Source organism: Cotesia typhae, unplaced genomic scaffold (genome assembly GCF_013202065.1).
Source record: "Cotesia typhae breed Kobodo isofemale line unplaced genomic scaffold, CoteBio_Ctyphae contig_28, whole genome shotgun sequence".
In the NCBI taxonomy this organism is placed as follows: domain Eukaryota; kingdom Metazoa; phylum Arthropoda; class Insecta; order Hymenoptera; family Braconidae; genus Cotesia; species Cotesia typhae.
In genome coordinates, this window is record NW_027423736.1 from 195,018 (window position 1) to 210,448 (window position 15,431).

General features: G+C 30.1%; 2 protein-coding genes across 2 annotated transcripts in view; both read left to right on the forward strand.

Moving 5' to 3' along the window:
- Positions 1–2,688: 2,688 nt before the first annotated feature.
- On the forward strand, positions 2,689–4,744 carry LOC141525946 (uncharacterized). The gene is made up of 2 exons (XM_074240651.1): positions 2,689–2,937; positions 3,118–4,744. Exon 2 carries the CDS (start codon positions 3,357–3,359, stop codon positions 4,062–4,064), a length of 708 nt encoding a protein of 235 aa, XP_074096752.1. The 5' UTR covers positions 2,689–2,937; positions 3,118–3,356; the 3' UTR covers positions 4,065–4,744.
- Positions 4,745–5,764: 1,020 nt separating this feature from the next.
- Positions 5,765–15,431, forward strand: part of LOC141525893 (uncharacterized) — a 56,264-nt gene continuing 46,597 nt past the window's right edge. Inside the window, exons 1-3 of the mRNA XM_074240585.1 lie at positions 5,765–5,801; positions 5,984–6,394; positions 9,564–9,652. The gene's annotated coding sequence lies outside the window, so the exon portion shown is untranslated. The remainder of the gene's footprint in view (positions 5,802–5,983; positions 6,395–9,563; positions 9,653–15,431) is intronic.

The window sequence follows — 15,431 nt, forward strand, 5'->3', positions numbered from 1 at the left end:
AGAAGTTAGAATTAGGAAGTCTTTTTGAGTTCAAAAATAAGATGTCTTGCAGAAATCCGAATTAAGAGCTCTTTACGACTTCAAATAAAAGAGTACTTATAGTAGTCAGAATTGAGAGCTCTTTCTGATTTCATACAGAAAATTTGCAGAATATTATTATTATAAATTAATAAATATTATTTATTCATGCTATAAATTTATTAATATTAATTGTTAAATTATTATTGTTGTTATGTAATACTCATAATAATTATAATAATAATATTGATTTTCAGTCATTTTGTGACTTAATTTAAGTAATTTTTATCATTTAGTCGCCATCCTTTCGTCCACGAAGTCAGTATTTTTTTGATACTCCTTGACAAACAAGATGCATGTAATCCACTGGAAATTGAGACACCATACCAACACCAATATCTTCAAAATCTGATTTTCCTAAATGATGATCTTCATTTAAACGATTTATAAAATTCGAGTCAGTGCGTAATGGTGCATCCATATCAAGAAATAACATTCGATGGTCACTATATTCTCCTTCTTGAATGCACTTACCGCAACCATAAAAACCACCATGACCTTTTGTGTAGGTTACAAAAGCTCTCGCTGGTGAATCACAAATGACAGCCCTTATAATTACTTTAAATTTATGACTATCATACTCGAAACCTTCCTCTCTCAGATTTTTGTACTCATTAATGAAATCTTGAAGAAATTCATTAGTCATTTGGTTTGTTCAGTCCATGGTATATACCAATAACGAATGGTACAGAGACTTTTGGAAAAATTTCTCCCAGTATAGGATACAGTTGTCGTTTTGAACTCTTCGATATTGGCAAACCATCAATGTGTATACTAATCTGGATAATATCTGTAATCTGTTTTATATCGACAATTTTTAATTGATCAATTAATCCTTCTTTCAGTCCATAGTGGAAATATTCTCCTGGTGCAACCTCACGAATAGTAGTATCTGTAGGAGTATCAATTAAGGTACGACTGTCATTTGGAAGACTTTTTAACTCTTCTATTGACTCCACATTTCTAATAATTTTTAGTAAAGCACTTGATCCAGCTTGAGTAATGTTAAATTCGCATTTCCATTGAGCTAATTGTTTGGTTAAAGGAATTGGTACTTCGATATCACAATTATTATTATTATTATTATTATAAGTGATAGAAGTTGTAGTAGTTGTTGCTGTTACTGTTGATGTTGTTTTTGTTGTTGTACAATGATAATTATCATTATTATCTGTGTAAGTCTTTAAAGAGATATCGGTTACGGTATTATCTAAATGAATCGACTGTAAACTGAAATCATCACTGTCATAATTATTGTCGTTGTTCATTACACTGTTATTAATAACTGGATCATTATCAAACGAAGTATCAACCGATGCTTTTGCACGTGCAGTCTCCAAAATTGCCTGCTCACAGCGTTTTTTCAATCTTCGATTTTTCTGACTCTTAGACAGTTCACTGAATCTTTTTCTTTCAGACATTTTGAGAAAAAAATATTTTAAATTAAAAAAAAATCATAATTTATATTTATTTTTTGGATAAATGTATACGTTACCTTTAAAATCGAATGATTTCTCAAATTTATCACTGATAAAAACATGAAATATCATACACAGTCAAATATTAATTAGCTAAGAATATGCACTTACATTATTTTTAGAACTTTTAATTTACAAATTACGAAATCACTGGTTATAAATAATTAATTGATTTCACTAAATTAAAGTTTTGCAATTCGACGCTGAATGTAAACAGAAAACGTACCATACACTTATAGGTTATATTAAAACAGAGATAAAAATAAAAATAAAATTTCTATCGTTGTGCGCATGCGCCAATACAATTCAATCCTACCTCAGCAAAAAGACCTCTGAAAGAGTTCATATTCATGACATCTTACGAAGTCAGAAAAAAGACCTCTTAAAAAGCTCAGATTATTGATGTCTTATGAGTTCAGTAAGTAAACTACTTGAAGAGCTCATATTTTAGAAGTCTTACAAAGTTTGTCAAAAGATTTCCTGTCGACTTCTTGATTAAGAGTTCTGATTGATGAATTCGTTAAGACATCATATTTAGACTTCTTATGGACGTCTTTGAAAAGACTTCTTCCAGAAGTCTTTCTGATTTGGATGCTGACTGGGATCCAATTGTTCATGCATAAAATTATTATCCTCGTTCCGAACTTCATTAATTTCATAAACATAAGCATCCAACTGTTCGTTTAAATCAACATTTTCAGCCCGAAATGCGTTGTTTACATTAGCTTGATCATGCACTTGCCCATCAAATCTATCTTCATCAATACAATCATTCTTCTTATCGACAATACTTTTCAAATATTCTAATTTTTGTTTTTAAGAATAGTCATTATAACTTTTTCTCAAGCTTTTATTTTCCATATTTTTAATATTAATTATTTTTTTAAACTCCGATAACTAATACACTTCAACAAATGTTCTTTTATTAAATATATAAGCAATTATATGTACTTAGTCAAACTGCGCATGCGGTTCAGAATCTGATAAAATAAATAGTTAAGTTACCGACTAAGCTATGTCGAAATTACGGCCATAGGCAGCGTTGCGCGAGTCCATGTAGACAGAATTTTTTTTTTATTAGCAGCCATCTTAAGTCGTATTGTTTTCTGTTTTCTATCTACATCTGCGTTAAGTCATTATCTATATTATAAATTATGTTTATTTAATAATAAAATGCCTTTAAAAAAACGCAACAATACTAAAAAAGCCCATGAAAATAAATATGCGTTGATTTGGTGGGTTATTGATGGGCAAAAAACAATTGCTGAACTCTCCAAAATTCCGAAAGCAAAACGTCTAAAAGGTGAAACAGTAAAGTTATTATGGGAAGGAAGTGATGGAAAAAAAAAGTTTTACTTCGGTAAAATAATAGAATTTGGTGGTAAGTTTTTTCAGATATTAGTTAATATATTAATAAAAAAAATTTTTAAATGAAAATATAAAAGATAAAAATGTAAAATATAAAAATCTAAAAATATAAAATATAAAAATATGAAATATAAAAATATAAAATATAAAAATATAAAATATTAAATATGAAAATATTTTTTTTATTTTGTAGAGACATTAGAAGAACTTGATAATATTAGATTAGACACTATGGGTAATGTTTGTGATGAATCCTACAACATGTACTCAATAAACGTAATGGACCAAAAAAAAAGACGATGGATATGTCACAGCAAATAACTAAACAGTTCGAAAAAAAAAAATAGTTGTGAATTAGAAAAAATAATTTGTCAACAAAAAGCAATTTTCCTTATCGAACAACCACCATTATTAAACAAAAACAAATGTAAAATGAATCAATTTAAACATAAACCTGTGACAGATAAGTTGAACAAGCAGAGTGAAAAATGTGTTGAGAATGCTAAGCAAAGATTATTCATTCAAGGGAACTCTTCATCAAATGTTTATCCTGCTAGACAGTATAACATAAATTTTAATGGAGTTAACTACATGAATAATATTGATTCAACTAATGCATTGAGTTTTTCTCACTCGTTGGTTGAGCCCAGTGATAGCGATCCATTGATTGATGAGTTAGATTTAGCTCCAATTTGGAATCCTTCTTACGAGACTAATCCATCAAATTTAAACTGGATAAGTGAGACAAACTCTCAAATAACTAGGCAAACATGTGATGTATCCAATGAAGTTCTTTCCAATGATATTTTGAAAATAGGAAGTAGGTTGGAAAAAGATTGCAACACTCCGATCTTGCAAGTTTCTTCTAAACCAAAATCAAAAAAGAAAGCAAGCGTCATTGTTCGACTTTGGGAATTACCATTAACCAGCTATGCTGCAACTGCAACTACTACAATTGTAGAAGTCGCTGAAAAAGAATTGGCTGTAGAATCAACAGCTTCTGCTAGAGTCGATGAATCTGTTGACCAAATAAATGATTTCGGAGTCACAGACAAGGCACTAAGTATTGGAGCACTAGCTACATTTTTAAAAAATGAAGGTTTAAATAAATTATTTAGTTCCAGTTTTTTTTTTCAGTAAAATATATAACTATTTATTGACTTCAAATTAAATTATTCAACACTATGTTTCTAAATCTCGAATTTCTTATTACGTCACGCTTAGTAATTAATGGTGAATTGATTAATTAATAATGAATAGGAAACATCATAACACTCAATTAATAAGTTGAGATAAATTATTTTAATTTAATTTATTATCATACATTCGACATCAAACAAACTTATAGTTTTAGTATTTGGATATTCTTTTGAAGAAATCAAATAAATAATTAAACAAATATATTTCATCTAATTTCAAACAATAAAAAATAATTTTACTACAAAATTTTTAACCAAAAACGAATTTAAGTAAATTGAATAAATTAGTGAGATGAATGATAATAAGAAACTAAAAATGATGTATTCATTGGTCTCTTGGCTGTTTAATGTTTCCAGCTTAGTATTTTAAAAAAATTTTATTTATAATTCTTTACAATTAAATCAACAAAAATAATAAGTCCTCATTTTTATTTCAAGAGCAGTTATTCTAAATTGAATATATAAAACATTTTAATATTTTCAATTTTATTTAATTCCACTTTGTTTATTTGTTGGTTATTATCATTACTAATTATCGTCACCGAGAAATGAAAGATGGAGTAACCACCAACTATTTAAATATTATGTTTTAATAAAAATAAAATAATTCAATAAATAGTATCTGAGCTCTTGCTACTTTAATCTAAGACAATTATTTATAAGAGAATTAATTTGATGGCATAAGGTAATTATATTTTTAGTAAGAAAGACGGATCTGGATTTTATTAAAATGCTAGAGTAATCAATGGCCCGAGCCTTTGAATCACATCAAAGATATGATCGCCAATCTTCCAAAACATAAGAGGTAAAATAATACAATGTTTAAATTTGCACATTCGCTATAAACTTTTAATAAGAAAATTTATATTTATCAACTTTTTACAAATACCTGAATTCTATACTTCACCAGGAGAACGTATGGTACACTTCAAAATTTATTTAACTTCTTTTATCTATTTTTAATTAAAGAAAGCTCAAACTAAACATTCATAAGTTCAAAAACGAAGAATATTTCTTAATAATGATTTTCATGGAGGATAAAAATTTTAAAAACTTAGAATTAGTAAATCAGCTCTAAATAATTATTCTCTTGTCTATTCTACTGTTTTAGTTTTGGCATCTTTCCATGATTAATATGAATTGGTTATTTTAATTTCAAAAATAAAATCATGGTAATTAATTTTATTTTTTTTTAAGACTAAAATAAGTGAAGACTCCAAAATTTATTTTCCTACACATGTTAAAACACATATTGAAGAAACGGGTCAAAAAGAAAACGGTGGTTGTGATTGGAAGTCGATGGTTAGATTTGCACTTAAAGAGGTTTACGATAACAATATTGCAAATTATACAGCTAAAGGACATACTAAAGGGTCTAATGAGAACAAACGTCTACAAATAGATAACCAATTGTATAATGCAATTTTCGGTAAAATTGTAACATTTCATTATTCTTCTACTTCCTAGTTTCTTAATTTTATCCAAAAATCATAAATACTAAAAATGCATACAATAAATATTACTTGTTTTACAGGCTGGGTTAGAGAGAAAGTTGGTCCTATTCAAATAATTACAACAAAAATGTTTAACCGAGCGATAAATAAGTTTTCTTACAATAAAAGGACAAATGATAATATGAAACCCAATTGTTTGAGTAAATCTGAGGAAGCTGACTTATGTGAGTTTTTACGTAATCGATAATTATGGTGGTTTCATTTATTTCTACAACTTTATATAATTAGAAAACAGCTATTTTTTAATTATAAAATTTTCAACGTTGAAATAGTATTTAAATTCATTTAGTTTTTAATAATTATAGTTAAACTATAATTAGTAATTGATTTAATTTATTTTATTTAGTTTCGGAGGAAAATTTGCAATCTTTTAAAAAAATTGTTAAAATTGCTGAAGAGTCATTTAATATGCAGCAGAGAGAATTACTGCCAGAACGACAATTACGTCAGGTATATTCGATAAATTGATAATCTTGTAACAGGGTAAAATTACCCTAAATCGATGTCACCGGATATCGATAACTATTCGACATAGCACTGGCGCGTTTCGATCTTCGGGCCTAAAGGGAGGGGGTAGTTTTGGGTTAAAATAGGTGAGCCGTGCAGTGGAAAAGGGAGAAGTAGTGTGACCGCCAGACATAGTGCCACGGAAATCGAGAAGGACCGATCCCCGGAGTAGTGACGAGACGAAGGAAGTCAACTACAACTAGGACTTCATCCTCAATAAGAGAGTTAGATCATCATTTTATTCGTCAAGGTATCAATTATTACTCTGTGGGAAAAGAAGTGGACCGCGGTTTGCACTCGGTCTACTTTACCTCTTCTCCTTGTTTTATATAAAATTTATTAATAAATAATAGTTGAACATTTGCTAGTTTGGATTGAGTGATTTTCATGGGGGCTTATACCCGAGAATCACTCAATCGACCTTGCGGGAAAAATTCAACAACCAAAAATTTATCAATTAATTAATTAACATCCGAAAAATTCGTTTAATTTATTGTTATAATTTTTATAATAATTAACTTAAGAAAAATTGATTAATTTCTAGCTAACGAAATTGAATGTTTCGACTTTTGTCGATTTTTATAATTTATAAAACTATTAGAAAATTGTTAAGAATATTTCATTAAGAATTAATTATTGAAAATATTTCATATTGTAAAATTATTTTATCAAGTGAAAATTCATTTTTGGTATTAAGTCCGTGAATTAAATAAATTGAATTTTGTTGAAAATTAAAAAGTTAATAGAGTGGACATTAAGTCCAAGAAATTAGTTGTTTCGTGTTGAAAATTTCATAGGAAAAATCGATTACAACTAATTAATTTTCATCATTAAGTATATGTTAACAATTTTCAACTTGGTTATTAAAAATTATTTAGATTAAGGTAATCATCAAAAATAAGTCTCAGATTGAATAATTTATGTTTCTACAGAATATTGAGACCTCTGTCTATATAATTTTAATTTATTAATTCTAGATATTAAGACCTTTTGTTTTAATAAATTATTGTCGTCATGTTAAGACCGTGGTAATAAAGTAGTCAGGAATTTTAATCTAATCCAATAATTTTAATCTATTTAATATTTTAATACAGAATTAAAATTGGTAATCGGAATTTGAATAATTGTAATAGTTAGCTCAAGCTATTTTGGAATTTAATTATAAATTTGAAATTATTGTTTCACCAAATACTAATGATTGAATAATTAAATTAAAATTTTAAATAAATTTTGTTTAAAATAAAATTTATAAAATAAAATCATACAAGTGTGGGTTATGTGTGTGAAGATTGGTGTGGGTCATGTGTGATAGAGAGTGTTAATAGTGTTAAGTTGGTCCTGGTTAGCCGTTCGTTAGGCTAGACGATCTTTGTCACACTGTTGTCTTATTGGGTTTTTCAATTGAATTTAGGGCTCAGTTTTTTATTTTAATTTTGAACTCGCTTATTTCTATGACTTAAGTAGTTTCAGTTGAATACATTGTAATCTAGTCGGGGAGCGCATGCGCGTACACTCATACACACATGCGGTTCAGCGACTGTTTTACAAAAGGTTAACCTAGTTGAACGATTGGGTTTATTGACAATATTATTTTTTGCTAATTTTTGTTAATTTTGATGTATCCTGGAAACTTTTTCTTTATAAGTGTATTGTATTTATAAAATGAATCATGACAAGGATTATGTTTGACAATATTAGAGCAACTGTGTATGGTAGGGAATAATTTTTGATTATTTTTATTGTAGTTGTTGTCTAGATATTTTGATTTATATAACTTGTTGTGATACATTTTTCAGAACGCCTGAGGAAGGCTTAATAAAAGCCGAAACGTCGCGAGTAAACATGAAGTTCTAATGAATTTATCCTGATCTTAGTCCTCTGACTTTTTCATCAATATTGTATCAACAAGGATCTTAAACAGTACCATAATGGTCATATCTGTTTAGATTTGATCAGATATAACTAGATCTGCTCATGTCTCCAATCCCATATCCGATCAGATATAAATAGACCTGACCAGATATAATTATATCTGGTCAGATCTAAACCTTTTTCCCCGGGCCGGGTTTTGTTTTCACAAAAGTCAGCTGTTTCGTTGAAGTCGGCCATTTTGTTTTTAGAAAAGTTGACCATTTCATGAAAGTTGGGCATTTTGTTCATATGAAAGTCGACCATTTTGTTTTCTTGTAGTTTTTCTCTGAAATTTTTCGGAAATTCTTGTCCCTCCACGGGTAATTTTTTCCCAAAATCCTCTTCTTCTGTATTATTTTAAAAATATTTTTTACATCAAAACGATGACGTCACTTTCTTAGAATTTTAAATTTTTCTGTGGAATGGATGATGTCATCTAACAAGTTTGAATTTAATTTCGGCTAATATATATTATTATTAATTTCTCATTTTCAATTTTAAAACAAAAAGTATGGTCTTCGTGGTTCTGTTGGCTTGGGGATTCGAACCTAGACCCTACAATTTATATTTACTTAGGTACAAAGCAACGTACACCCTGACTCAACGAGCCATGAAGACCATACTTAAGATTAAATTGGAAAGGTTAATAATGAAACAATTTTTTTTTATTTCTATATTATTATATTGAACATAAGAAAATTATATTACACAAGTCGGCATACATTTCCACTAATTGGATTGTAATTTACAATGCGATCATGAATGATTAGGCAATAAGTTGTGGTTTGGTCTGGAATCGCTGCTGCACACTCAAACTTTAGACGAATGTCTACAGGTCCTGACTTTAATGATTCATTCAACATGGAACAATCGAGAACAATCAGTGGTTCTTTTGATGTAAAGTCTTTCGTCAATAACAATGGTTCAGGTTCTTTACTATAGTAGGATGCTTAGAAATTTGTATACATTTCATATATGTAGAATATAGATTTTTAGATTATATTAATCAAAAGAAATTACAGCACGAGGCAATATTTTTTAAAAGTATAATAATAGATTTATTGATAAGGGAAAATTATATACAACTGCTCACTAGCCTGGGTGGTATTAGACTAACTTACAATACTATCCTTTAAAATTACTTGGGCCTCTTGGTCCCTTCTCACCCCCATCTCTAAACAGCATACTTACATACTTCATACACTCTTGCTTATTCTCTCACTCGCACTCAAGCTACAATATGTTTAATTAAAACAACAACAACAACAACAACAACTCCTTTCTACCTGAGTAATAGTAAGAACTAAATTTTGTAAACTAACAAGAGTACAATAATAAAAGTACTTCGATTGTAAAGCACTGACTGTTGCTGCGCATTGTGAGTCGTGCAGTTTCCATAATGGTATTTGCCGTTATTTCTAATAAAACAATCACTCACTTTGTTTGCGTTTAAGTTGTTTATTTGATAGTAGATAAAAATAAATAATTTGGTCCCTATCAATTTCTAGACTCCTCATTAATTCCACGAGATTTGAAATTGATGACATCATTTGTCGGGATAGAACACAACATTCTACTTATATTGGCAACGATACTGGTAAGAATTTTTTTCATAAAATGTAAGTTTTTAAGATCTTGATTATATATTCAGGAAAGTATAATATATATATTTTTTAACTAGAATTTACCTATAATACAGCTCCAATGGTTGGTTTTGCACGGATTCATTATTGCTATAGAAATTGGAATTATTCTAGCAGGAATATATTTTAAGCAAAATCCAAATTCATATGGCATTTTAGAAACTATTTTTGAGACATTTAATTGGTTACAAGTATTTTGTTATTTTTTCAAACAGTTTGAAAGAGATTGTTAATTAATTCGATAAATATAACAAGTAAATCATCCAAAGGCGTATCAGAATTTTGGTAAATAATGTCAAATGTATATCAATACAATCAGTTGCAAGTCTACTATAATTTTCCGTTTAAAATAGTAATGGAATAATGAAATTGAATTTTTCCTCATAGCTTTTTTAAATTGATCGTCTTCTAGTATAATTCCGAATGAAATTAAACAATCTTAGCACTGATAACATGACATACTGTAGCATTTTATAGATTGTTGATTAGAGAAGTGAGTATTTGAGATATGTTAACGGATTGAATAAGGACATTGACATTTCTGTAATATGTTGTAACGGACATTTTATTTTTTCGTTCAATAGTTGCCTTATATATTAAATCGATGTTAATTATAAATACGATGAAATTATTAGATTTTAGTCTTAAGGGCGCCACTAGGTTGTTATAACGGTGTTCTGGAAACCGGAAAGAACATGAGAGATAATCTACAGGGTAGAGAGAAATAGGAAATTATTTGAAGATAATAAAATTAATAATTCGTGGTTACCAATTATTTATTGTACATTGATCACTCTTGCACTCATACTATAAATTGAATTGCCGATTTTTCTTATAAAATAATCCTTTAATTAATACCCGTGAAACAGAGGGGAAACCTTGATTCACGGGTATGTAGACTACGTGACCTCCGAAATTACTTTACCAATATTTTCTGTATTACCAAATTACCAAAAATCAAGGACTCTGAAGTAGAGGGGAAACCGTACCGTTTATCGGAAGCCTCTTGTCAATTATCTCACTCTCTCTCACTCATGACCTAACCCGAATTATTAAAATAGAACTTATGAAATCATTAAACCCAACTAATAGAAATTAACAAATGACTATTTTCACCACAATAGATTTTAACGACGTTCGTAAACGTGACCTTAGATTTCAGACATGCAGTTAAAATGTACTGCGCAGTAACAAAAATTCACAACCGTTTTCTTGTAAAATTCCAAACCACGATTAATTAATTAATTTCATTTTATCGAAAATTGTAAATAATTATTTCAATCAATTAACTAAATTAGATTGTCTCAAGGTCAAACTAATATTTTCTGGAATCGGACCACAGAAAGTTCTAACGCTTATAATTTCAACCATTAGTTATTTTAATTTATTTACTTATTTTAAACAAATAAAGCCTTGTCCAGAAGAGGAAATTAGACTAGGTAATAACCGCAGTCTAATTTTTGTCCACGAGACATAACCTGGTACCTTGTAAATCGACGATTCTTCCCGTCAACTTCCAGCCACGATGTAGTTTTTTGAGGCCAATGAAACAATCAACAAAAATAATGTTTCAGATAAAAAGGTTTGGAGAAATTGACAAAAAACACTTTTTTAACTTCCCGCTAAGGAAAACGAAGATTTTCAAAAATCGGGAAGTTATTGGTTTCACCCCGCTTTTCGAAAATCGAGTTCTCATCAGATCTCGACGTTTTGAAGTCCTAGGAAACTTCCCTGAATGTTGTCACTATGTCTGTACTCGTGTGTGTGTGTGTGTGTGTGTGTGTGTGTGTGTGTGTGTGTGTGTGTGTGTGTGTGTGTGTGTGTGTGTGTGTGTGTGTGTGTGTGTGTGTGTGTGTGTGTGTGTGTGTGTGTGTGTGTGTGTGTGTGTGTGTGTGTGTGTGTGTGTGTGTGTGTGTGTGTGTGTGTGTGTGTGTGTGTGTGTGTGTGTGTCTGTGTGTGTGTGTGTGTGTGTGTGTGTGTGTGTGTGTGTCGCAAGTATGTAAACCTCATAACTTTTGAACGGTTGAACCGATCTTATCGCGGTTGATGCCATTCTAAAGGGCTTCACTAAACTTAGATTTCCTGATTATTTGAACCGATTCGGACCGATAGATTTTGAGAAATTTAGAGAAATCCCAAAAAAATAGGAAAAAAAATTTGTTCAGAAGTCGTTTTTTTGGAATTACTTTTAAACGGCTTTACCGATCGATTCCAAAAACTAATCAGTTCTCAACCTTAAAAAACCACGTCGATTGCCGCTAATCTCGTCGAAATCGGTTGATTCGTTCAAGAGATATCGTAAACGAAACAAAAAACTGAAAAAAGTGTTTTTTTCACATAACTTCGATATTTCTTACCGGATCGTTTTTGGTGAAATATAATAATTTTTAGAGCTCAAAAAATTGCGTCGATCACCACCAAGAACGTGAGAATTAGTTGATTGGTTCGAGAGATATCCTCGACGAAATATTTGAATACAAAGATTTTTTCAACATTACTCCGACATTTTTTGGAATAACTTTCAAACAGCTCAACCAATCGATTCCAAAAACCAATCAACTCTTAACATCAAAAAATCACGTCGATCGCCGTCGGTCCGGTCAAAATCGATTCATTCATTCGTGAGTTATCGTTGACGAAAAAAAACCGAAAAAAGTGTTTTTCCAGAATTACTCCGAAATTCTTCGTTCGATCAAACTAAACTCACAAATTCTTTATAGAGCTTAAAAAATTGCGCCGAATGCTGCCAACCGCGTAAAAATCAAGTCATTTATTCAAAAGTTACTGCAGTTTGAAAATTTGAAAAATTGTGTTTTATCGAAGTTTCATCAGACTTTTGAGCTCGAAGAGCTCAAAAGCATAGAAAAGTTATCTCTTTAAGCTTAGGGAGCTTAAAATCACATATAAATTGTATTTCTGCGCTCGGAGAGCTCTTCGAGCTCAAAAATATAATCTTCGTGTCATTTAGAGCTCTCCGAGCTCAAAAGTTTAACAGAGGTTTAATGAAACACTATTTTTCGAATTTTCAAACCGCAGTATCGATATCCAACGACTTGTCGATTCAGGGTATATTTACCCTGTTACGTTTGTGTTATTCGATGCCAGACTACCGATTCTGAGTGTTATCAATCATAATCAAAAGTGACTGATTCAGATTGTTATTTTTCACATAATTCTTCTTTAGAGAATTATGAAGCTTTCAGGATTAGGAATCAAAAAAAGATCGATTAACGATGTTTGTTAATTGTTATTATGTTTTTCATACGACAGATCATCAATCGACGCCACAGAACTATCACTACGACTTTTAAAATTTATTCTAAATGCTCAAAATTGCACTTATCACGTTTTTGAACTCTTCAAGCTCAAAGATATATTTTTCGGGTCATTTTGAGCTCTTCAACCTCAAAAATCTGATAAAAGTTTAATAAAACACTATTTTTCGAATTTTCAAACCGCGATAACTGTTGAAGGAATGCACCAATTTTTATGCGGTTAAGCATTCGACGCAGTATTTTAAGCCTTATGGAGAAATTTTGAGTTGAAATTGGTCAAACTAGTAATTTCAAAATAATTCCCAGAACATACTTTTCTGTCATATTAACCGCGAAAGTTGAATTTTCGAGCAACATACAGAGGATGCAATGAAAATAATTTCTGACAATCTACAGTCTAGTTAATTTACCTCGCACTAGTATCGAAAAGTAACTTCTGTTTCTCTTTCTCTATCTGTCTCTAAGTTCCTGCAAAACTGCTAAAACACGCTATAGATTAGTCCTATTATCTTTCAATTCGACAAACGTTCGCTGGGTGGAGTAAAAATCGCAAAATAACATCTTTGCGACAGTCGAATCTTGTAAATGACTTCAATATACACATACATTTAATCTATCGTTAATTAATCATGTGTGACATAATTATTGTGTCTTAAAAAAAATGAACAGTAGTTAATCACTTTTGACTATTCTCTCAAATCCAACTTTCGCAATTAATATGATAAAAAATTTTGTTTGATACTCAATGATCAAAGGTAGAAACCTTGACAAACTTGAAGTAAAGGCACACGTTTGAGGCTACGGATACATTCTCATCAAGACCTCGTATTATATCAGGACTCTCTAGTAGACTCTATATCCGGACTCTATAGACTCGTCCGGATAAATAACTCGATCTTGATAAGAATTTGCCTATAGCCTCAAACTTGTGACGTCGCTTCAAGCCGTTAAAATGCCTAGCTTTGCGCATATATATTGAAAATAACTATTTTCGTTTTTTTTTTTTTTTTTGACAACGATAACTCACGAACCAATCGACCGCTTTTGATTGGACCATTGGTGATTGACATAGTTTTTCAAGGCTAAGAACTGATTTTAAGAGCTGAGTTTTTGGAATCGATCGGTAAAGCCGTTTAAAAGTTATCTCGAAAAGACAGTTTTTAAAATTTTTATTTTCGAGATCACTCAAATCTACTGGTTTCAATCGGTTCAAATTTATTGGAAATCTAAGTTTGGTGGAACTCTTTGGAACCCTGTTTAGTTCATTTCAGTAGGTCAAGTCGTTCAAAATATTTTACTTTTTATAAAATTCATAAAATTTATCTACTAGCATTATAAAAATTTTTAAGTAGACAATGATGCACACTGAGAACGTTCTAAAATTGTTTCTTTTAATTTTTAAAGTTACAATAAAATTTTTTTTAATTTCTGAAAATCATACAAAACTATATCGGTAACTTGGATTTTTCATTTTTTTCATTTTATATCTTTTTGCGAAGGAAAAAAATTTTTTTAACTTCTGAGAAATCTCAAAAAAACTATAGAAAAAAATTTTTTTCAAATGTGAAAAAAAAATATAAGAATAATTTCAATTCACCCTCCCATACAAAGAATAAGGATCGGTTGATCATTGGACGATGATAGGCATCTGATCCTTGATGATCGGCCGAGAATCGGATATTTCATTGGGCCAAGGCTGGCTGGGTATCGGATGTCAACATCGTCCCAAGACTGGCGACTAAGCATAGCCCGAGCATAGTAACCGAGCATCGGCTGATCATCAGCTGAGCATATTTAAACGGAAAAAAAAATTTTAAATCAGGCTGGTATCGTGAAATTATTGATTTTTTTTAGTCGTATTGTTATGTAGATTTTTAATTTTGTCCTCGGGTTGCACAAGAGCGGCGAGCCTATCGAAGCAGTGCAGCCAGATCGTGCGATTTTTTTACCCCCTCTTTAGCGTCGCGCGCGCCAGGCACACAAGTAAGTGATGCCTGTCTGTGAGTCGGAAAACCGAGCGGAGCCGAGGGAGTCCGAGAAAGGTGAACGAATCGAGGGGAATAAGCCTCCTGCCACACGAAACAGAGGAATAACTCACACAACAGTAGCTCCCTGTTGGTGTGAAATTCTCAGAATCCGATTTCAGCCGAACATACAGCGGGAAAAATTATACTTTAATTTTTATTAAAATAAATAAATAATGCTTTTTTGTTAAAAATATGTAGGTTTAATTTTTTTTCTATATAAAAAATAAATTTTTTTTATCAATAAAAATTAAAATACAGAATTTTTTTTCATAAAAAAATCATTGTTACTTTTTTACGCTGTTATTAATAATAATTTATTATTAAGTAATAATAATAATAATAATAATAATAATAATAATAATAATAATAATAATAATAATAATAATAATAATAATAATAATAATAATAATAATAATAATAATAATAATAAT

Excerpts from the sequence above, each read along its gene's own strand:
- LOC141525946 (XM_074240651.1), top strand. The coding sequence starts at position 3,357 with ATGAATCAATTTAAACATAAACCTGTGACAGATAAGTTGAACAAGCAG.